General features: G+C 58.2%; 1 protein-coding gene across 1 annotated transcript in view; it reads right to left on the reverse strand.

The window, feature by feature from the left end:
* Nucleotides 1-15,249, reverse strand: part of BOP1 (BOP1 ribosomal biogenesis factor) — a 50,172-nt gene that overhangs the window by 27,470 nt on the left and 7,453 nt on the right. Inside the window, exon 3 of the mRNA XM_065729135.1 lies at nt 14,877-14,987. Coding sequence (XP_065585207.1) covers nt 14,877-14,987 — 111 coding nt within the window. The remainder of the gene's footprint in view (nt 1-14,876; nt 14,988-15,249) is intronic.

Raw genomic sequence — 15,249 nt, forward strand, 5'->3', positions numbered from 1 at the left:
GCGGTGCCGGAGCTGTGCAGATCCCCTCCCCACAGCCCAGCGTAACGCAGCCGCCCAGGGCTCGCTCGGTGCAGAGCAGGCCCCGCTCGTTAAAGGTTACGAGATGTAAAGGCAGAGCGCAGCCCCCCACCCCCCCTCGCCTCGGCGCCGGCCCAGGCACGATGAGGGGGAAGAGGCTGCGGGGCGCGTGGCCCCTTCCCACCGCTCCCCCAACGCTTCCAGATTGAGTTTCCCACTGGGACCGATGGGTTCCCCCTTCCTCGCGAGCCCTGAGTGAGGCTGGTGGGGAGGGGAGCGCACAGCCCGGTCCCGCAGATGGCTTTAATCGTGCCCCCCCGGGACCCCTCCCCTCCCTTCTTGCAGCCATCTGGGAGCTGAGTGGGGATGAAAGCGGTGGGTCCGGGGGAGCCCCCACCCCGCGTCGCACCTGCAGGCCCCGGCCCCCCTCCTCGTCCCAGTGCGGGGAAGGATCGGCGCGAGCAGCACGCGATCCGGTCGGGGACCTGCCAGGAAGAAAGAGCAGAGGCTTCATTGTCAACATTCCTCCTTAGCAAAACACGGCCTGCTCCCCTCCATAGCCCATTAAAGAGAGATTTCCTGCCGGTGGCAGAGGGGGAGTAGGGGGAGACATGGGGGGGGCGGCAATGTGTGGTGCAGCCGGCCCCAAGAGCAGCGCCTTGTAGATCATAAAGCCATGGGGTGGTTGGGTTGGATTGGAAGGGTCCTTAAAGATCAGAGAGCCATGGGAAGGTTGGATTGGAAGGGTCCTTGCAGATTATAGAGCCATGGGATAGTTGGACTGGGTTGGGTTGGATGGAGGGGTCTTTAAAGATCAAAGAGCCATGGAATGGTTGGGTTGGAAGAGTCCTTACAGATCACAGAGCCATAGGGTGGTTGGGTTGGATTGGAAGGGTCCCTGCAGATCATAGAGCCATGGGAAGGTTGGGTTGGATTGGAAGGGTCCTTACAGATTATAGAGTGATGGGACAGTTGGACTGGGTTGTGTTGGATGGAGGGGTCTTTAAAGATCAAAGAGCCATGGAATGGTTGGGTTGGAAGAGTCCTTACAGATCACAGAGCCATGGGATGGTAGGGATGGAAGGGTCCTTACAGACCACAGAGCCATGAAAGGGTTGTGTTGGAAGGGTCCTTACAGATCATAGAGCCACGGGTTGGTTGGGTTGGAACAGTTATTACAGATCACTCTTTTTATAAGGGTATGTAGCGACAGGACAAGGGGAAGTGGTGTTAAACTGAAAGAGTATTGATTGAGATTAGATATCAGGAAGAACTTCTTAATTGTGAGAGCAGAGAGACATTGGCAGAAGATGTTCTGTGAAGCTGTGGATGCCCCGGAAGCACTCAAGGCCAGGCTGGATGGAGCTGTGAGCAACCCGGTCTGGTGGGAGGTGTCCCTGCCTACAAAAGGGGGTTGGAATGAGATCATCTTAATGGCCCTTTCCAATCCAAACCATTCTACGATTCTACAATTCCATGATATTACATCATAGAACGATGGGATGGGATGGGATGGGATGGGATGGGATGGGATGGGATGGGACGGGACGGGACGGGACGGGACGGGACGGGACGGGACGGGACGGGAAGGGAAGGGACAGGACGGGACGGGACGGGACGGGATGGGATGGGATGGGATGGCTTGTGTTGGTTTGGCTTGGCCTGGAAGAGTCCCTAAAGATCACCACAGAATGATTTCTGTTGGTTTGGAAGAGTCTTTACAGATCATAGAACCATGGGATGGGTTACGTTCAAAGCATCCTGAAAGGTCACAGAGCCACAGAATGAGTTGTGTTGGGTTGGATAGGTCCTTACAGATCACAGAGCCATGGCATGAGCTGTGTGCTCGGTGCATTGTGGTGCAGCAATTCAGCAGGGTATGGCTGCAGCTGAACAACCCCAACACCTGCCCAGAGGAGGAAGGACAAGTGTCTGCAGCAACATGCCACAGCAGGACCAGAGAAAAAGCATGCACTGAAAGCATCACAGCTGTACAACAATTTACCCCACATTTTTGGCAACTATGACCCAGAGAGATGGGACATGGGCAGCCAGGAATCCTTCCTTCCCAGCTTAATGATGAAGGATTTCCCTTCGGGGAGCACCAGCTGCTGGAAGCAGAGAAGGACCTGGGGTTGTCTGTGGGCAGCGGTTGACCAGCAGCGTGCCCTGGTGGCCAAGAAGGCCGATGATGATCAATTTGACCAACGGTTGCCCAATGGTTGGCCACCAGTTGACCAAGGGTTGACCACGAGCCAGCAGCGTGCCCTGGTGACCCCAAGAAGGCCAATGGCATTCAGGTTGACCACTGGTTGGCCACCAGTTGACCAAGGGTTGACCACAGGCCAGCAGCATGCTCTGGTGGCCAAGAGGGCCAATGGGACCCCGAGATGCATTGCACAGAAAGTGGCCAGCAGGGTGAGGGACGTTCTCCTCCCCTCTGCACTGCCCTGGGAACGACACAGCCGGAGCACTGTGCCCACTGCTGGGCTCCCCAGTTTGCAGCACCTACTCAGAGCTGCTCATGGGGGTAGGAGGACGCTGAGGACCCCCAGTCCTGCAGCATCCCATGCGCCTTGGCCACTAAGCACAAAGCACGCACAGCTTTAACGACCCCTGGGACACGCCTTAGAGCATCACTCATCACGACAAGTGCTCCTGGCCTCCCCTCTTGCCCCGATCCTCGCAGGAGGACACGCGCAGCGCTCACTCCCCGCTCTGACCATCACCCACGTGCGCCGTGCCGCAGCAGCACGTAATGGGAAAACCCGACGCGGTAGGAAAACCTGATGCTGGGAGAGGAACGAGACGGGGCCGGCGCGTGGGAAGGGGCGGTGAGCCGGCTGCTGCCCCAGGATGGGGGGACGGGGGCACGAGGAGCGCCTGCGGGAGCTGCGGCTGTGAGCGATTTTCAAGACGGGGTCGGGAGGCTCCAAACAAAGAGGGACCGCTGCGGGGTCGAGGAAACACGAGAGGAGCCCTCTGGCAGAGCACGGTGCAGCTGGGCCGGGACGCGGGGGACGCAGGGAGCGGGGCCGAGGCCAAGCCTTTGGCAGCCGGCACGCCGGTAGCCGACAGAAGCCATTAGCGGCACTTGGCCGCCGTGCAAAGCGACGCGTGGTTCCCGGACACACAAACAGGCGCTCGGCGGAGGCCCCGCACGCTCTCCGGTTACAGCTGACCCTGGGGGTGAGTGCCGCCATCGGCTGCGGCTTCCGATCACGCCTGGGCCCCGCGGAGCCTCTACTGCAGCGCTGGGGGTCCCATCGGGTGGAAGGTCTCGAAGGGCCAGGGAGACCCAGAGCTCCTGGGTATGGGTCTGGGGTACGGCCACGGCTGAAATGAGCTCTCAGCCTCGTTGAAGAGGGAAAAATCCAAACGCAGCTAAATCGGACTGAGGGAAAGCTGGTGCAGCAGCGTGAAGGAAAGGCACAGCGCGAGTGCACGGGTTCTGGCCATCCAAAGCAGTGCTGAGTGCGTGGCAATGCACACAGGTGGAAAGGACAACAGCATCCAGTTCCCTACAGTGACCCCAAAGGGGCAGCAGCAAGACGAGGTCAAGAGGATGGGAAAAGAGGAGACGGCCTCAGGTTGGATATCAGGGAAATTATTCTTCACCCAGAGAGCGGTCATGGGTGGGAACAGGCTGCCCAGGGACGTGGGGGAGTCCCCATCCCTGGAGGTGTTCAGGAATGGTGCAGATGTGGCATGTGGGGATGAGGTCAGGGGGCATGGTGGGGGGATCTGGGGTTGGGGATCTTGGAGGTCTTCTCCAACCTTAATGACTCCGTGGTTCTATTTAGGGTCATGGTGGGGTGGGGTGGGGTGGGTTGGACTGGGGGATCTTGGAGGTCTTCTCCAAAATGACTTCGTGGTTCTATTTGGGGTCATGGTGGGGTGGGGTGGGTTGGGTTGGACTGGGGGATCTTGGAGGTCTTCTCCAAAATGACTTCGTGGTTCTATTTGAGGTCATGGTGGGGTGGGGTGGGTTTGGACTGGGGGATCTTGGAGGTCTTCTCCAAAATGACTTCGTGGTTCTATTTGGGGTCATGGTGGGGTGGGGTGGGGTTGGGTTGGACTGGGGGATCTTGGAGGTCTTCTCCAAAATGACTCCGTGGTTCTATTTGGGGTCATGGTGGGGTGGGTTGGGGTTGGACTGGGGGATCTTGGAGGTCTTCTCCAATCTTAATGATTTGACAACTGTATGATCACAGGAGCGAGAGCTGCCTCCTCCTGCTCTGCCCACCCCACACACAGGGGATGCGCAGGGCAACCCCTGCAGCATGTTGGGATACATACAGCAGCTCGAGGGCTGCCCTGCAGCTCCCGGGAGCTCAGCAAGATGTTTCCAACCCTACCCATTCCGTGGCTCTATCGTCTTTAAGGACGCTTCCAACCCAACCATCCAATGGCTCTGTGACATTTAAGGACCCCTCTGTCCCAATCATTCCACAGTTCTATGATCTTTAAGGACTTCCCAATTACATCATCCCATGACTATACAATCTTTTAGGACCCTTCCAACCCAACCCTCTCATGGCTCTCTGATCTTTTAGGATCCTTCCAACCCAACCCTCCCATGGCTCTCTGATCTTTTAGGACCCTTCCAACCCAACCCTCCGATGGTTCTCTAATCTTTAAGGACCCTTCCAACCCAACCCTCTCATGGCTCTACCATCTTTAAGAACCTTTCCAACCCAACCGTCTCATGGCTCTCTGATCTTTTAGGACCCTTCCAACCCAACCCTCCCATGGCTCTCTAATCTTTAAGGACCCTTCCAACCCAACCCTCCCATGGCTCTCTGATCTTTTAGGACTCTTCCAACCCAACCCTCCCATGGCTCTCTGATCTTTTAGGACCCTTCCAACCCAACCCTCCGATGGCTCTCTAATCTTTAAGAACCCTTCCAACCCAACCTTCTCATGGCTCTCTGATCTTTAAAGGACCCTTCCAATCCAACCCTCCCATGGCTCTCTGATCTTTAAGGACCCTTCCAACCCAACCCTCCCATGGCTCTCTGATCTTTAAGGACCCTTCCAACCCAGCCATTTCACAGTTCTATGCTCATTAACTCAGCACCCCTCCCCTCCTCTGCGCAGGGCACTAATGAGCCCAGGTACAGGTGCAGGACAAGTGCAGACCCTGCAGCACCACCAGCTGCACCCACCACCCCAACCATGAACCCCATGGGCCAATGCCCCTCCAGGAGCCATCCGGGTGCCCGCATGTTGGGCATCGCCCGCCCCGCACCCACCCAGCCCCCACTCCCGGGGCGGAGGGACGCGGGGTTGTTTTGGCAGACTTGTCTGTGCTGGCGGTGACGAGTCCGCTCACTATCTTCCAAAGGTTTGAGAAGGGCCTGATTATTTTGTTCCAGAGTTTTTCCAGGAATTGAAGTAAAGTCGAGCGGTGTTTTTTTGGACAAGTTGTGCTACTGGATCGGGAGGGATGAAAACAAAATCCCTGAGCGGGGCCAGCCTGCGAGAAAGCCGTGAGCACGACGGGGAGAATGCGTCCAGGATTGCAAGCTGGCGCCCGTCACTGCACTGAAAAGGGCACTGCACTGAAAAGGGCACAGAATTGAGAAGGGCGCTGCATTGAGAGGGGCACTGCATTGAGAAGGGCACTGCATTGAGAAGGGCACTGCACTGAGAAGGGCACAGAATTGAGAGGGGCACTGCATTGAGAAGGGCACTGCACTGAGGAGGGCACTGCATTGCGAGGGGCACTGCATTGAGGAGGGCACTGCATTGAGAAGGGCACTGCATTGAGAAGGGCACTGCATTGAGGAGGGCACTGCATTGAGAAGGGCACTGCATTGAGAAGGGCACAGCAATGAGAAGGGCACTGCACTGTGGAGGGCACTGCATTGAAAAGGGCACAGCATTGAGATGGGCACTGCATTGAGAGGGGCACTGCATCACACGGGGCACTTCACCATTCGGGGCACTGCACTGTGCATGGCCCTGCATCACACCCAGCACCACATCCAGCAGAGCACACAGCACTGCACAGCACCCAACGTCACAGCTCTGCACAGATTTGGGCACACACACTCACACCTGAGGCTGAGCTGTGCCACGCACAGCACCGTGGGTCAGTGCACACAGCAGTGTCACACTCAGCACCGTGGGTCTGTGCACAGTGTCACACACAGCACCGTGGGTCTGTGCACAGAGCAGTGCACCTGCACACAGCCATCGCTGTCCCACCTGTGTGCACAGCCTGGATGCGGCAGCACTGCGGTGGCTGCAGTGCAAGGGGAGCCCTGCCTGCAGCCCTGCCATCCCACAGCCCTGCCATCCCACAGCCCTGCCACCCCACAGCCCTGCCATCTCACAGCCCTGCCATCCCACAGCCCTGCCACCCCACAGCCCTGCCACCCCACAGCCCTGCCATCCCACAGCCCTGCCACCCCACATCCCTGCCATCTCACAGCCCTGCCATCCCACAGCCCTGCCATCCCACAGCCCTGCCATCCCACAGCCATGCCATCCGTCAGCCATGCCACCCCACAGCCCTGCCACCCAACAGCCCTGCCATCCCACAGCCCTGCCATCTCACAGCCCTGCCACCCCACAGCCCTGCCATCCCACAGCCATGCCATCCGTCAGCCATGCCACCCCACAGCCCTGCCACCCCACAGCCCTGCCATCCCACAGCCCTGCCATCTCACAGCCATGCCATCCGTCAGCCATGCCACCCCACATCCCTGCCACCTCACAGCCCTGCCACCCCACAGCCCTGCCACCCCACAGCCTTGCCATCACACAGCCCTGCCATCCCATAGTCCCGGCTCTGCCAGCGTGGGGATGGAGCAGCTCCAGCATGGGGGTGGGAGGAGTGGCTGCGCTCCGCCATGGCGCCGGGAATCGAGCTGGAGCGGTGTGGAGATGGGACACGGGTGGAACGGGGCAACGGGAACTGGTGGTGGCACAGAGCCCACCCCTGGAGGTGTCTGACGCTGTGCATGGGGCCCTGGGCAGCCTGAGCCGGGGGGGGGCACACAGCCCACGGCGGGGGACCCCTCCAACCCAACCACTCACGGTTCTGTGACCACTAAGGGCCCCTCCAACCCAACCATCCCACAGCTCCACGAGCTTTAAGGACCTTGAAGGACCTTTTCAACTCACAGTTCTGTGATCTTTAAGGGCCCCTCCACCCGAAGTATCTCACAGCTCTGTAATCTTTAAGGACCCTTCCAACCCAACCGTTCCACCGTCCTGTGACCTTTAAGGTCCCCTCCAATCCCGGCGCACTGTGGCACTCCGAATTACCGTGGCTCACTGAATTAACGTGCCGTGCACTTGCAGGCTGCTCCCTGCCCTCCCCGGGTGCAGAGGGGCCGGAGGAATCGGAGTGGGTGCGGAGCAGATCCTGGAGCGCAGCCCATGGCGCTGAGCCGCGGAGGGCCGGCACGGAGAGGGGGAAAGTAAATGGAAAAAACAAAAAAAAAAAAAAAAGAAAAAGAAGAAAAGAAAAGAAAAAAAAAAGAAAGAAAGAAGGGAAAGTTTCCACTCATCAGCCGCAAGTTGTTGTGGGTTTCTCGCTCTCCTTGGGTCAGAGACCCGATCGGTTAAATGTATTCGGTGATGTCATTCCTTCCAGAAGGAAAAAGCCTTTCCTGCCCCAACTGAGCCGCTTTACAAACGCTTTAAATATCAGCTCTGGGGCAGCCAAGAGACAGAGTAATGGAGCTCCTTTTTCACGGCTGTATCAGCACCAGTTAATCACCGGCTCTCCCCCGCTCCCCCCTTCTCCAGCCCTCCCTGTCCCCACCGCAGAGAACCCCCCCACCCGGCAGCGCCGCGGCCGCTCCTCATCACCGGGCACCGAACGGTGCGGGGATGGGGACACGGTGCGGTGGGGAAGGGGCTGCCCCAGTCCCCACCTCCGACGTGCTGAGCGCGGAAACTTTCCGTCCTGGAGCGCCAGGAGCCCCAGTGAGTGCCCGAGCGCAGCTGTGAGCTCCCGGTGCCGCGCCAGCCCGGCTTCCCACGGCGGCCCCAAGCACCGGAGCCGGTGCCGAAGCCGTCCCCAATCCGTGGGGGGGGGGGGAGAGATGTGAAGCGCAGGGCCCAAGCCATGCGTCGTGCTCCTCTGGATCTGCTCAGCCTTTATTTCACGACCAACGAGCGGCAGCTGAGCTCCCACAGCAGTGCACGCAATGCCCTTCACGGAGAAATCCACGGCCGTGGTCAATGGAGAAGGGCTCTTCTGCACTGACGGCACCGACGGTGGGAGCGGGTGCCCCTGAGGTTTGCTGATGGCCCCCGGTTGAGCTGGGGTGGTTGATCCAGCAGAAGGAAAGGATGGCAACCAGAGGGTCCTGGGTGGGCTGAGGAGTGGGTTGGAGATACATGGGCTCTAAGGACCCTTCCAACCCAACCATTCTGTGTCTCTATGCTCTTGAAGGACCCTCCCAACCCAACCATCTGTGTCTCTATGCTCTTGAAGGACCCTTCCAACCCAACCATCTGTGTCTCTATGCTCTTGAAGGACCCTTCCAACCCAACCATTCTGTGTCTCTATGCTCTTGAAGGACCCTCCCAACCCAACCATCTGTGTCTCTATGCTCTTGAAGGACCCTTCCAACCCAACCATTCTGTGTCTCTATGCTCTTGAAGGACCCTCCCAACCCAACCATCTGTGTCTCTATGCTCTTGAAGGACCCTCCCAACCCAACCATCTGTGTCTCTATGCTCTTGAAGGACCCTTCCAACCCAACCATTCTGTGTCTCTATGCTCTTGAAGGACCCTTCCAACCCAACCATCTGTGTCTCTATGCTCTTGAAGGACCCTTCCAACCCAACCATCTGTGTCTCTATGCTCTTGAAGGACCCTTCCAACCCAACCATCTGTGTCTCTATGCTCTTGAAGGACCCTTCCAACCCAACCATTCTGTGTCTCTATGCTCTTGAAGGACCCTTCCAACCCAACCATCTGTGTCTCTATGCTCTTGAAGGACCCTTCCAACCCAACCATCTGTGTCTCTATGCTCTTGAAGGACCCTTCCAACCCAACCATCTGTGTCTCTATGCTCTTGAAGGACCCTTCCAACCCAACCATTCTGTGTCTCTATGCTCTTGAAGGACCCTCCCAACCCAACCATCTGTGTCTCTATGCTCTTGAAGGACCCTTCCAACCCAACCATTCTGTGTCTCTATGCTCTTGAAGGACCCTCCCAACCCAACCATCTGTGTCTCTATGCTCTTGAAGGACCCTCCCAACCCAACCATCTGTGTCTCTATGCTCTTGAAGGACCCTTCCAACCCAACCATTCTGTGTCTCTATGCTCTTGAAGGACCCTCCCAACCCAACCATCTGTGTCTCTATGCTCTTGAAGGACCCTTCCAACCCAACCATCTGTGTCTCTATGCTCTTGAAGGACCCTCCCAACCCAACCATCTGTGTCTCTATGCACTTGAAGGACCCTCCCAACCCAAGAACTCTACAGTCCTACGTTTCTAAGACCTTCAGTGGTTGATGCACAGTGGAAGATAGGGTGGGACAGACTCAAAGCAGAGCTCCCCACCTTTTGCTGACAAAGGGATGGGACAATGAAACAGCTCCAAGACCCCATCCCACTGCCCAGGGAGGTGGTGGGGGAGTCTCTGACCCTGGAGGTGTTCAAGAACAGCGGCGATGTGGTGCTTGGGATATGGTCAGTGGGCATGCCGGGATGGAGATGGACCGGGGGATCTTGGAGGTCTCTTCCAACTTTAGTGACTCTATGGTTCTATTTAGGGTCACAGGGGGGGTGGGTTAGGGTAGGACTGTGGGATCTCGGAGGTTTCACCCATCCTCAATGATTCCATGACTGCCCCACACTCCAGCACATAGCAGAGCATCCCTGGTGTGCACGGCTCAGGGACCAGCAGGGATCCTTGTGGTCCCCACAGCACTGTCCTCAGTTTGAAGCAGCGCAGCTCCCACTGTTCCCATTATTGGCATCACTGTGTGCAGACCCAAACATCTGCGTGGCCTCTGGCACCCCCATCTCCTCGCAATGCTGTGATCCACCGCCGTGTAAGATAATACGGCCGCACAGCGAGCGCGTCCCTCTCCTCCCGTTTCGGTTTTAAACCTGACGCCGTTTCATCTCATCAAATATCCCCGTGCTTCCTTCTGCATCCTGTCAGTGTCCTCCCGGCTCCGCTTCGCCTCCAGCCGACACAGATCTCCTCGTCTCACATCTCCTCATCTGCACGCTCCCCCCAGGCCTCCAATTATCCCCACCATCCATCTCCGCAGCTCCTTTCGCTCTCCCTCCTCCGTTCCAAAACGGAATCATGGAAATGGGGCATGGCACTGCAGCTGGAGGACCTCAGCGGATGGGCTGGAGCTGCAACGCAGTGCTTTCCTCCCTGCATCTGTCTTCCAGCCCCTTCCCAATGTCGAGTGTGGCAGACGGTGCCTTCCCAGGAATTGTTTGTGTTCGAGAGGACATGAGGTACCGAGGAGCCCTGGGCAGCATCCTTGGGTGCAGGCGAGCACCCAAAGCTCCGTGCCCCGCTCGCTCCCCAGTGCACAACCCAACCCCAATGTGCAGTGCTCCCGGCAACGGGAACCGGAGCGTTTTGGAAGGGACACTGCAATGCTGAGAGGCACTTCCCCCTTGGAAAAAAGTTAAGGAGCATAAAAAGTGTGGAATTGAGCAGCAGAAATGGTTTGGGAAGTGCGAGGTTCCCCAGGTGCCACCCTGGGGCTGCCTGTGAGCTTTGGCATGGCACTCACTGTTGAGTTTCCCTTTGCCTGGCTCTGGAGCTTCGGCACAGCACGGCACTGCCCATGAGCTTTGGCACAGCACAGCACCACTCACAGGACCCCTCCTTGCCCAGCTCCAGAGCTCTGGCACGGCACAGCACTGCCTATGAGCTTTAGCACAGCACAGCTGCCTGCTGGGTCCCTCCTTTCCTGGCTCTGGGGCTTTGGCACTGCACAGCACTGCTTGCAAACTCCAGCACAGCACAGCAATACCCACAGGGCCCCTCCTTGCCCATCTCCAGAGCTCTGGCACAGCACAGCCCATGAGTTCTGGCACGACACTGCCCATGAGCACTGGCACGGCACAGCCCACGAGCTCTGGCACGGCACAGCCCACGAGCTCTGGTACAGCACAGCCCACAAGCTCTGGCACTGCACTGCCCACTCCTCCCTCCCCGCTCCGGGGTCTGAGCACGTGCTTGCTGGCCAGGCACGCTCGCGGGGGAGCGCGGAGATCAACCAGAGCCAGGCAGGTCAGGAAGCGCACGCACGGCCGCGCACACACACACACACACAGAGCGATGAGTGAAGGAGCCGTCTGCCAGCAGCACATTCTGCACTGCTTTTCTCTCTTGGCTAATCAGCTACTGAAAGAAGAGCTCCCTGCGCCCGGCCAGCGCTCGCCCCCCGCCCGGCTCAGCTGCGCTGCGGAGGAGGGAAGTGGGCTTGGAACGGCCGCCGCGCTCCGAGGAGCACTCAGCGCTCCTTCATTCATTATCCACTGACATATGGAATAGTCATTGCGGGAGGAAACAGAACCAAACAAAAGCCCCAAACTGCTTCCTCCCAGCGAGGCCCTGACAGCCGCGGCAGCTCGCGGCCATTCATCTCCGCGCCGAGCGTCGGGGGGAGCGCCGGCACCGCGGGCACACGCACGGCTGTGCCACCGGGAGCCCCGCACGCAGCGCGGGCTGCGCACCCGGCCAGGAAACCGCCGGGGTTTTGTTGTGTCTCTGCTCGGAGCACACGGCAGAGCGGCCGGGCACGCGGCCAGGAGGAGCTGCCAAGCGAGCAGGAGCGCGGCGAGCGGCTGCACGGGGCCATTACTCTTTATTAAGGAGCTCGGAGCTCCCGCGCAGGCATTGAGTGACAGCGGCACGGATCCGGACGCCTGGCGGGCAGCGGCCGCACCGTGGGGGTGGCATGGGATGTTTTCCCACCCGTGTGCCACTCGTGGGGTCGGCCGTGGGTTGGATGGCCACGGCCCCGTGGGGAACGCACGGTGCTGCGGCGTGGCCCGGTGTCAGGGGCAGCCAGCAGCAGGTGACAAGGTGCAGCTGGGGGGCACCAGATTATACCTGAATCTGCTGCCTACAGTTGAATGTGGTGCTCACTGCCCCAGGACACCCGGTGCTGGGGGGTAAGGGCTTGGGACAACTGCTCCCACAGCTCTGGGGGGGGTGGGGGGTGGGGGCACGATGCAGAGGGACACCCTGCTGTCCCCAGAGCAGCTGCAGGGACAGACAGTGCTGTGCCCACACCAGCACTGGTTACTGTGCTTTGCTCCAGCGCTGCGCAGGGGTGGGTCTGGGATCGGAGCCCCCCCAGTGCTTCCCATCCATCCACTGTTTGCTCCCAGTGCCTGCGGGTGGGACGGGCTGAGCCCCATCCGAAGGGTCCCCGGGGCTGCACACGCCTCCAGTGCCCCTCTCAAGAGCACCGGGGTCCTTCAATTAGGATGAGGCTGCACATTAATGAGGATGAGGTCACGTGCCAATTAGGACGAAGCTACGGAACAAAAGCTGGGGGTCTCAATGAAAAAGAGATAAAGAGAAATGGAAGATAACGGCCCTTCCCGCAGCACGGAGGGACGAAGCCGGGGCAGCGAGCACAAAGCGGCCGCAGGAAGCAGCAGCACCGGGGATCTTCTGGAGGAGAGATAAATACAATCGCAGAGGGCAGGGGGCTGGGAGCGGGGAACAGGAACAAAGCCACTGGAAGCTGCTCTGATGTCAACAGGTTCTGAATCAGCGCTCCCCCCACGGGGGCCCTGCACCGGGACCAGCTGGGGAGGGGGAGACCTCGGATTCCTGCATGAAAGGCTTTTTTTCCTGGGTTATGCTGGAGACATTACACAAGTGTATGTTTTCTATAGTCATATATTTCCCCTCTCTCTAAATCTCTATTCCAGACCTGGGGGCTGCCGGCAGCTCCAGCGCCAACCCAGGTGGGCCTCCAGTGTCCAGCCCCGGGGCACGGCGCGTTCCTGGACTCCCCTTGTGTCTCCTGAGCCAGGGCTGAGGCCTTTCACTGGCTGTAGGGCCGAGGAGCTGCTGTGCTGGCGCTCAATGCCCCGATATACCACACCGTGCCTTGATATACCACACTGTGCCTTGATATACCACACCATTCAATGATACACCACCCCATGCCTTGATATACCACACCATTCCATGATACACCACCCCATTCTGCAATACACCAACCCGTGTCCTGATATACCATGCCATGCCTCGATATACCACACCACTCCACAGTATACAACCCCATGCCCTGATATACCATGCCATACCCCAATATACCACACCATTCCACGATATACCATCCTGTATCCCGATATACCACACTATACACTCCGATATACCACACCATTCCACAATATACCACGCCATGCCCCAAAATACCACACCACTCCATGATATACCATCCTGTGTCCTGATACACCATGCCATGCCCTAATATACCACACCACTCCACGATATACAACCCCATGCCCTGATATACCATGCCATACCCCAATATACCACACCATTCCACGATATACCATCCTGTATCCCGATATACCACACTATACACTCCGATATACCACACCATTCCACAATATACCACGCCATGCCCCAAAATACCACACCACTCCATGATATACCATCCTGTGTCCTGATATACCATGCCATGCCCCGATATACCACACCACTCCACAATATACAACCCCGTGTCCTGATATACCACACCATTTCACGATATACCACACCACAGAATGCATCCCAACTTCGAAGGGACCTGGAAGGATCATCAGATCCAACTCCTGTCAATTGGGCTAGGAATACTCAAAATGGAGCCGTGACCCCTCAGAATAGGGCCATAAGACCTCAAGATGGAGTTTGTAGCCCTCAAAATGCCATGCCCCGATATACAACACAATGCCTCGATCCACCACGCCGTTCTGCAGTATTCCATGCCATACTCTGATACACCATGCCACAGAAGCAGAGAATATACGCCAACTTATGAGGGACCCATCAGGATCATCGAGTCTGACTCCTGGCAACAGCACCAGGAGTTCTCATGATGGGGCTGTGATCCCTCAAAATAGGGCCATAAGACCTCCAAATAGGGTTTTGAGCTCTTGAAATATCCCACATACCACACTGTGCCTCGATACACCACATCACAGAAGCAGAGAATATATTCCGACTTGGAAGGGCCCCGTAAGGATCATGGAGGCCAACTCTTGCCAATGGGATATGAGTTCTCAAAATGGAGCCACGATCCTTCAAAAGAGGACCATGAGACCTCGAAGGAAGCCTCGATATGACCCAATATACCACCACCCTGTGCCCCAGTGTGCCATGCCATGCCCCAGTACAGCACGCCATGACCTCCAACCTCTCGAGCGCCCCGCAGGCCGCCCCACAAACTCACCCCAGCACCTTCCAGTGAACCCGGAGCCCGGCAGCAGGGCCAGACCGAACGCCCCCGCGGCACTTGGCGCTCCCCCCATCCCGACCCCGGGGCTCCGCAGGAGCGGCTGATTTGCTCCGATCGCGTTAATTGATTTAGCAGACGATTAAGAAAGGCAACGAAGTTGGTCTGGAACAAGCAGAGCCGAGGAACGTTCTGCGGCCCGGATCCTGCTGCCTCTTGCACAAGCACTTTCCAACCACCACGCCAGGCACCACGAGCACTGCACTATGCCCCCAGCCCCACCCCCAGCCCCACGGGGTGCCAGCAGCGAGCTGCAGGGTGGGCGTCCCCCCCACCAGACCCGACACTCTTTGACCGAGGTCCTTCCCTTTGGATTTGCAATGCAGTGGGAAATCCACTGCCCCTGTGCTGCATCCACACACACCACGTTGGCGGCGGGTCCTACCTCCTCATCTGAGCTGTCCTCCTCGTACTCATCCGGAGCACTCAGACCCTCGCTGTCCTTCGGAGGAGGATCAGCCCCCAGGGCTTTGCTCTTCCTGGGAGCCCCTTTGACCTGAAAGAGAAGAAAACAGCTTAGCAGGGTCCCGCCACGTGAACCTTTGTGCTTTCAGGTTCACGCCGCACAGTGCTCACGGCTCCTCGGGGACGGAGCATTAGAGGGAAGGAAGGAAGGAAAGAAAGGGCTCATTAAACACCGCGCACTTCTGCTCATCTGGGACCACAAAGACAGAAAGTCCATCAGCCCCCGTCTGAGGACGGGCTGCCGAGCCGCGCTCTGACAGCTGCTCAGCTCCCAGCGCTGCATTCCCACTCAC

Source organism: Cyrtonyx montezumae, unplaced genomic scaffold (assembly GCF_038088225.1).
Source record: "Cyrtonyx montezumae isolate F1298 unplaced genomic scaffold, pur_monq_1.0 scaffold_102, whole genome shotgun sequence".
NCBI classification, from domain to species: Eukaryota; Metazoa; Chordata; class Aves; order Galliformes; family Odontophoridae; genus Cyrtonyx; species Cyrtonyx montezumae.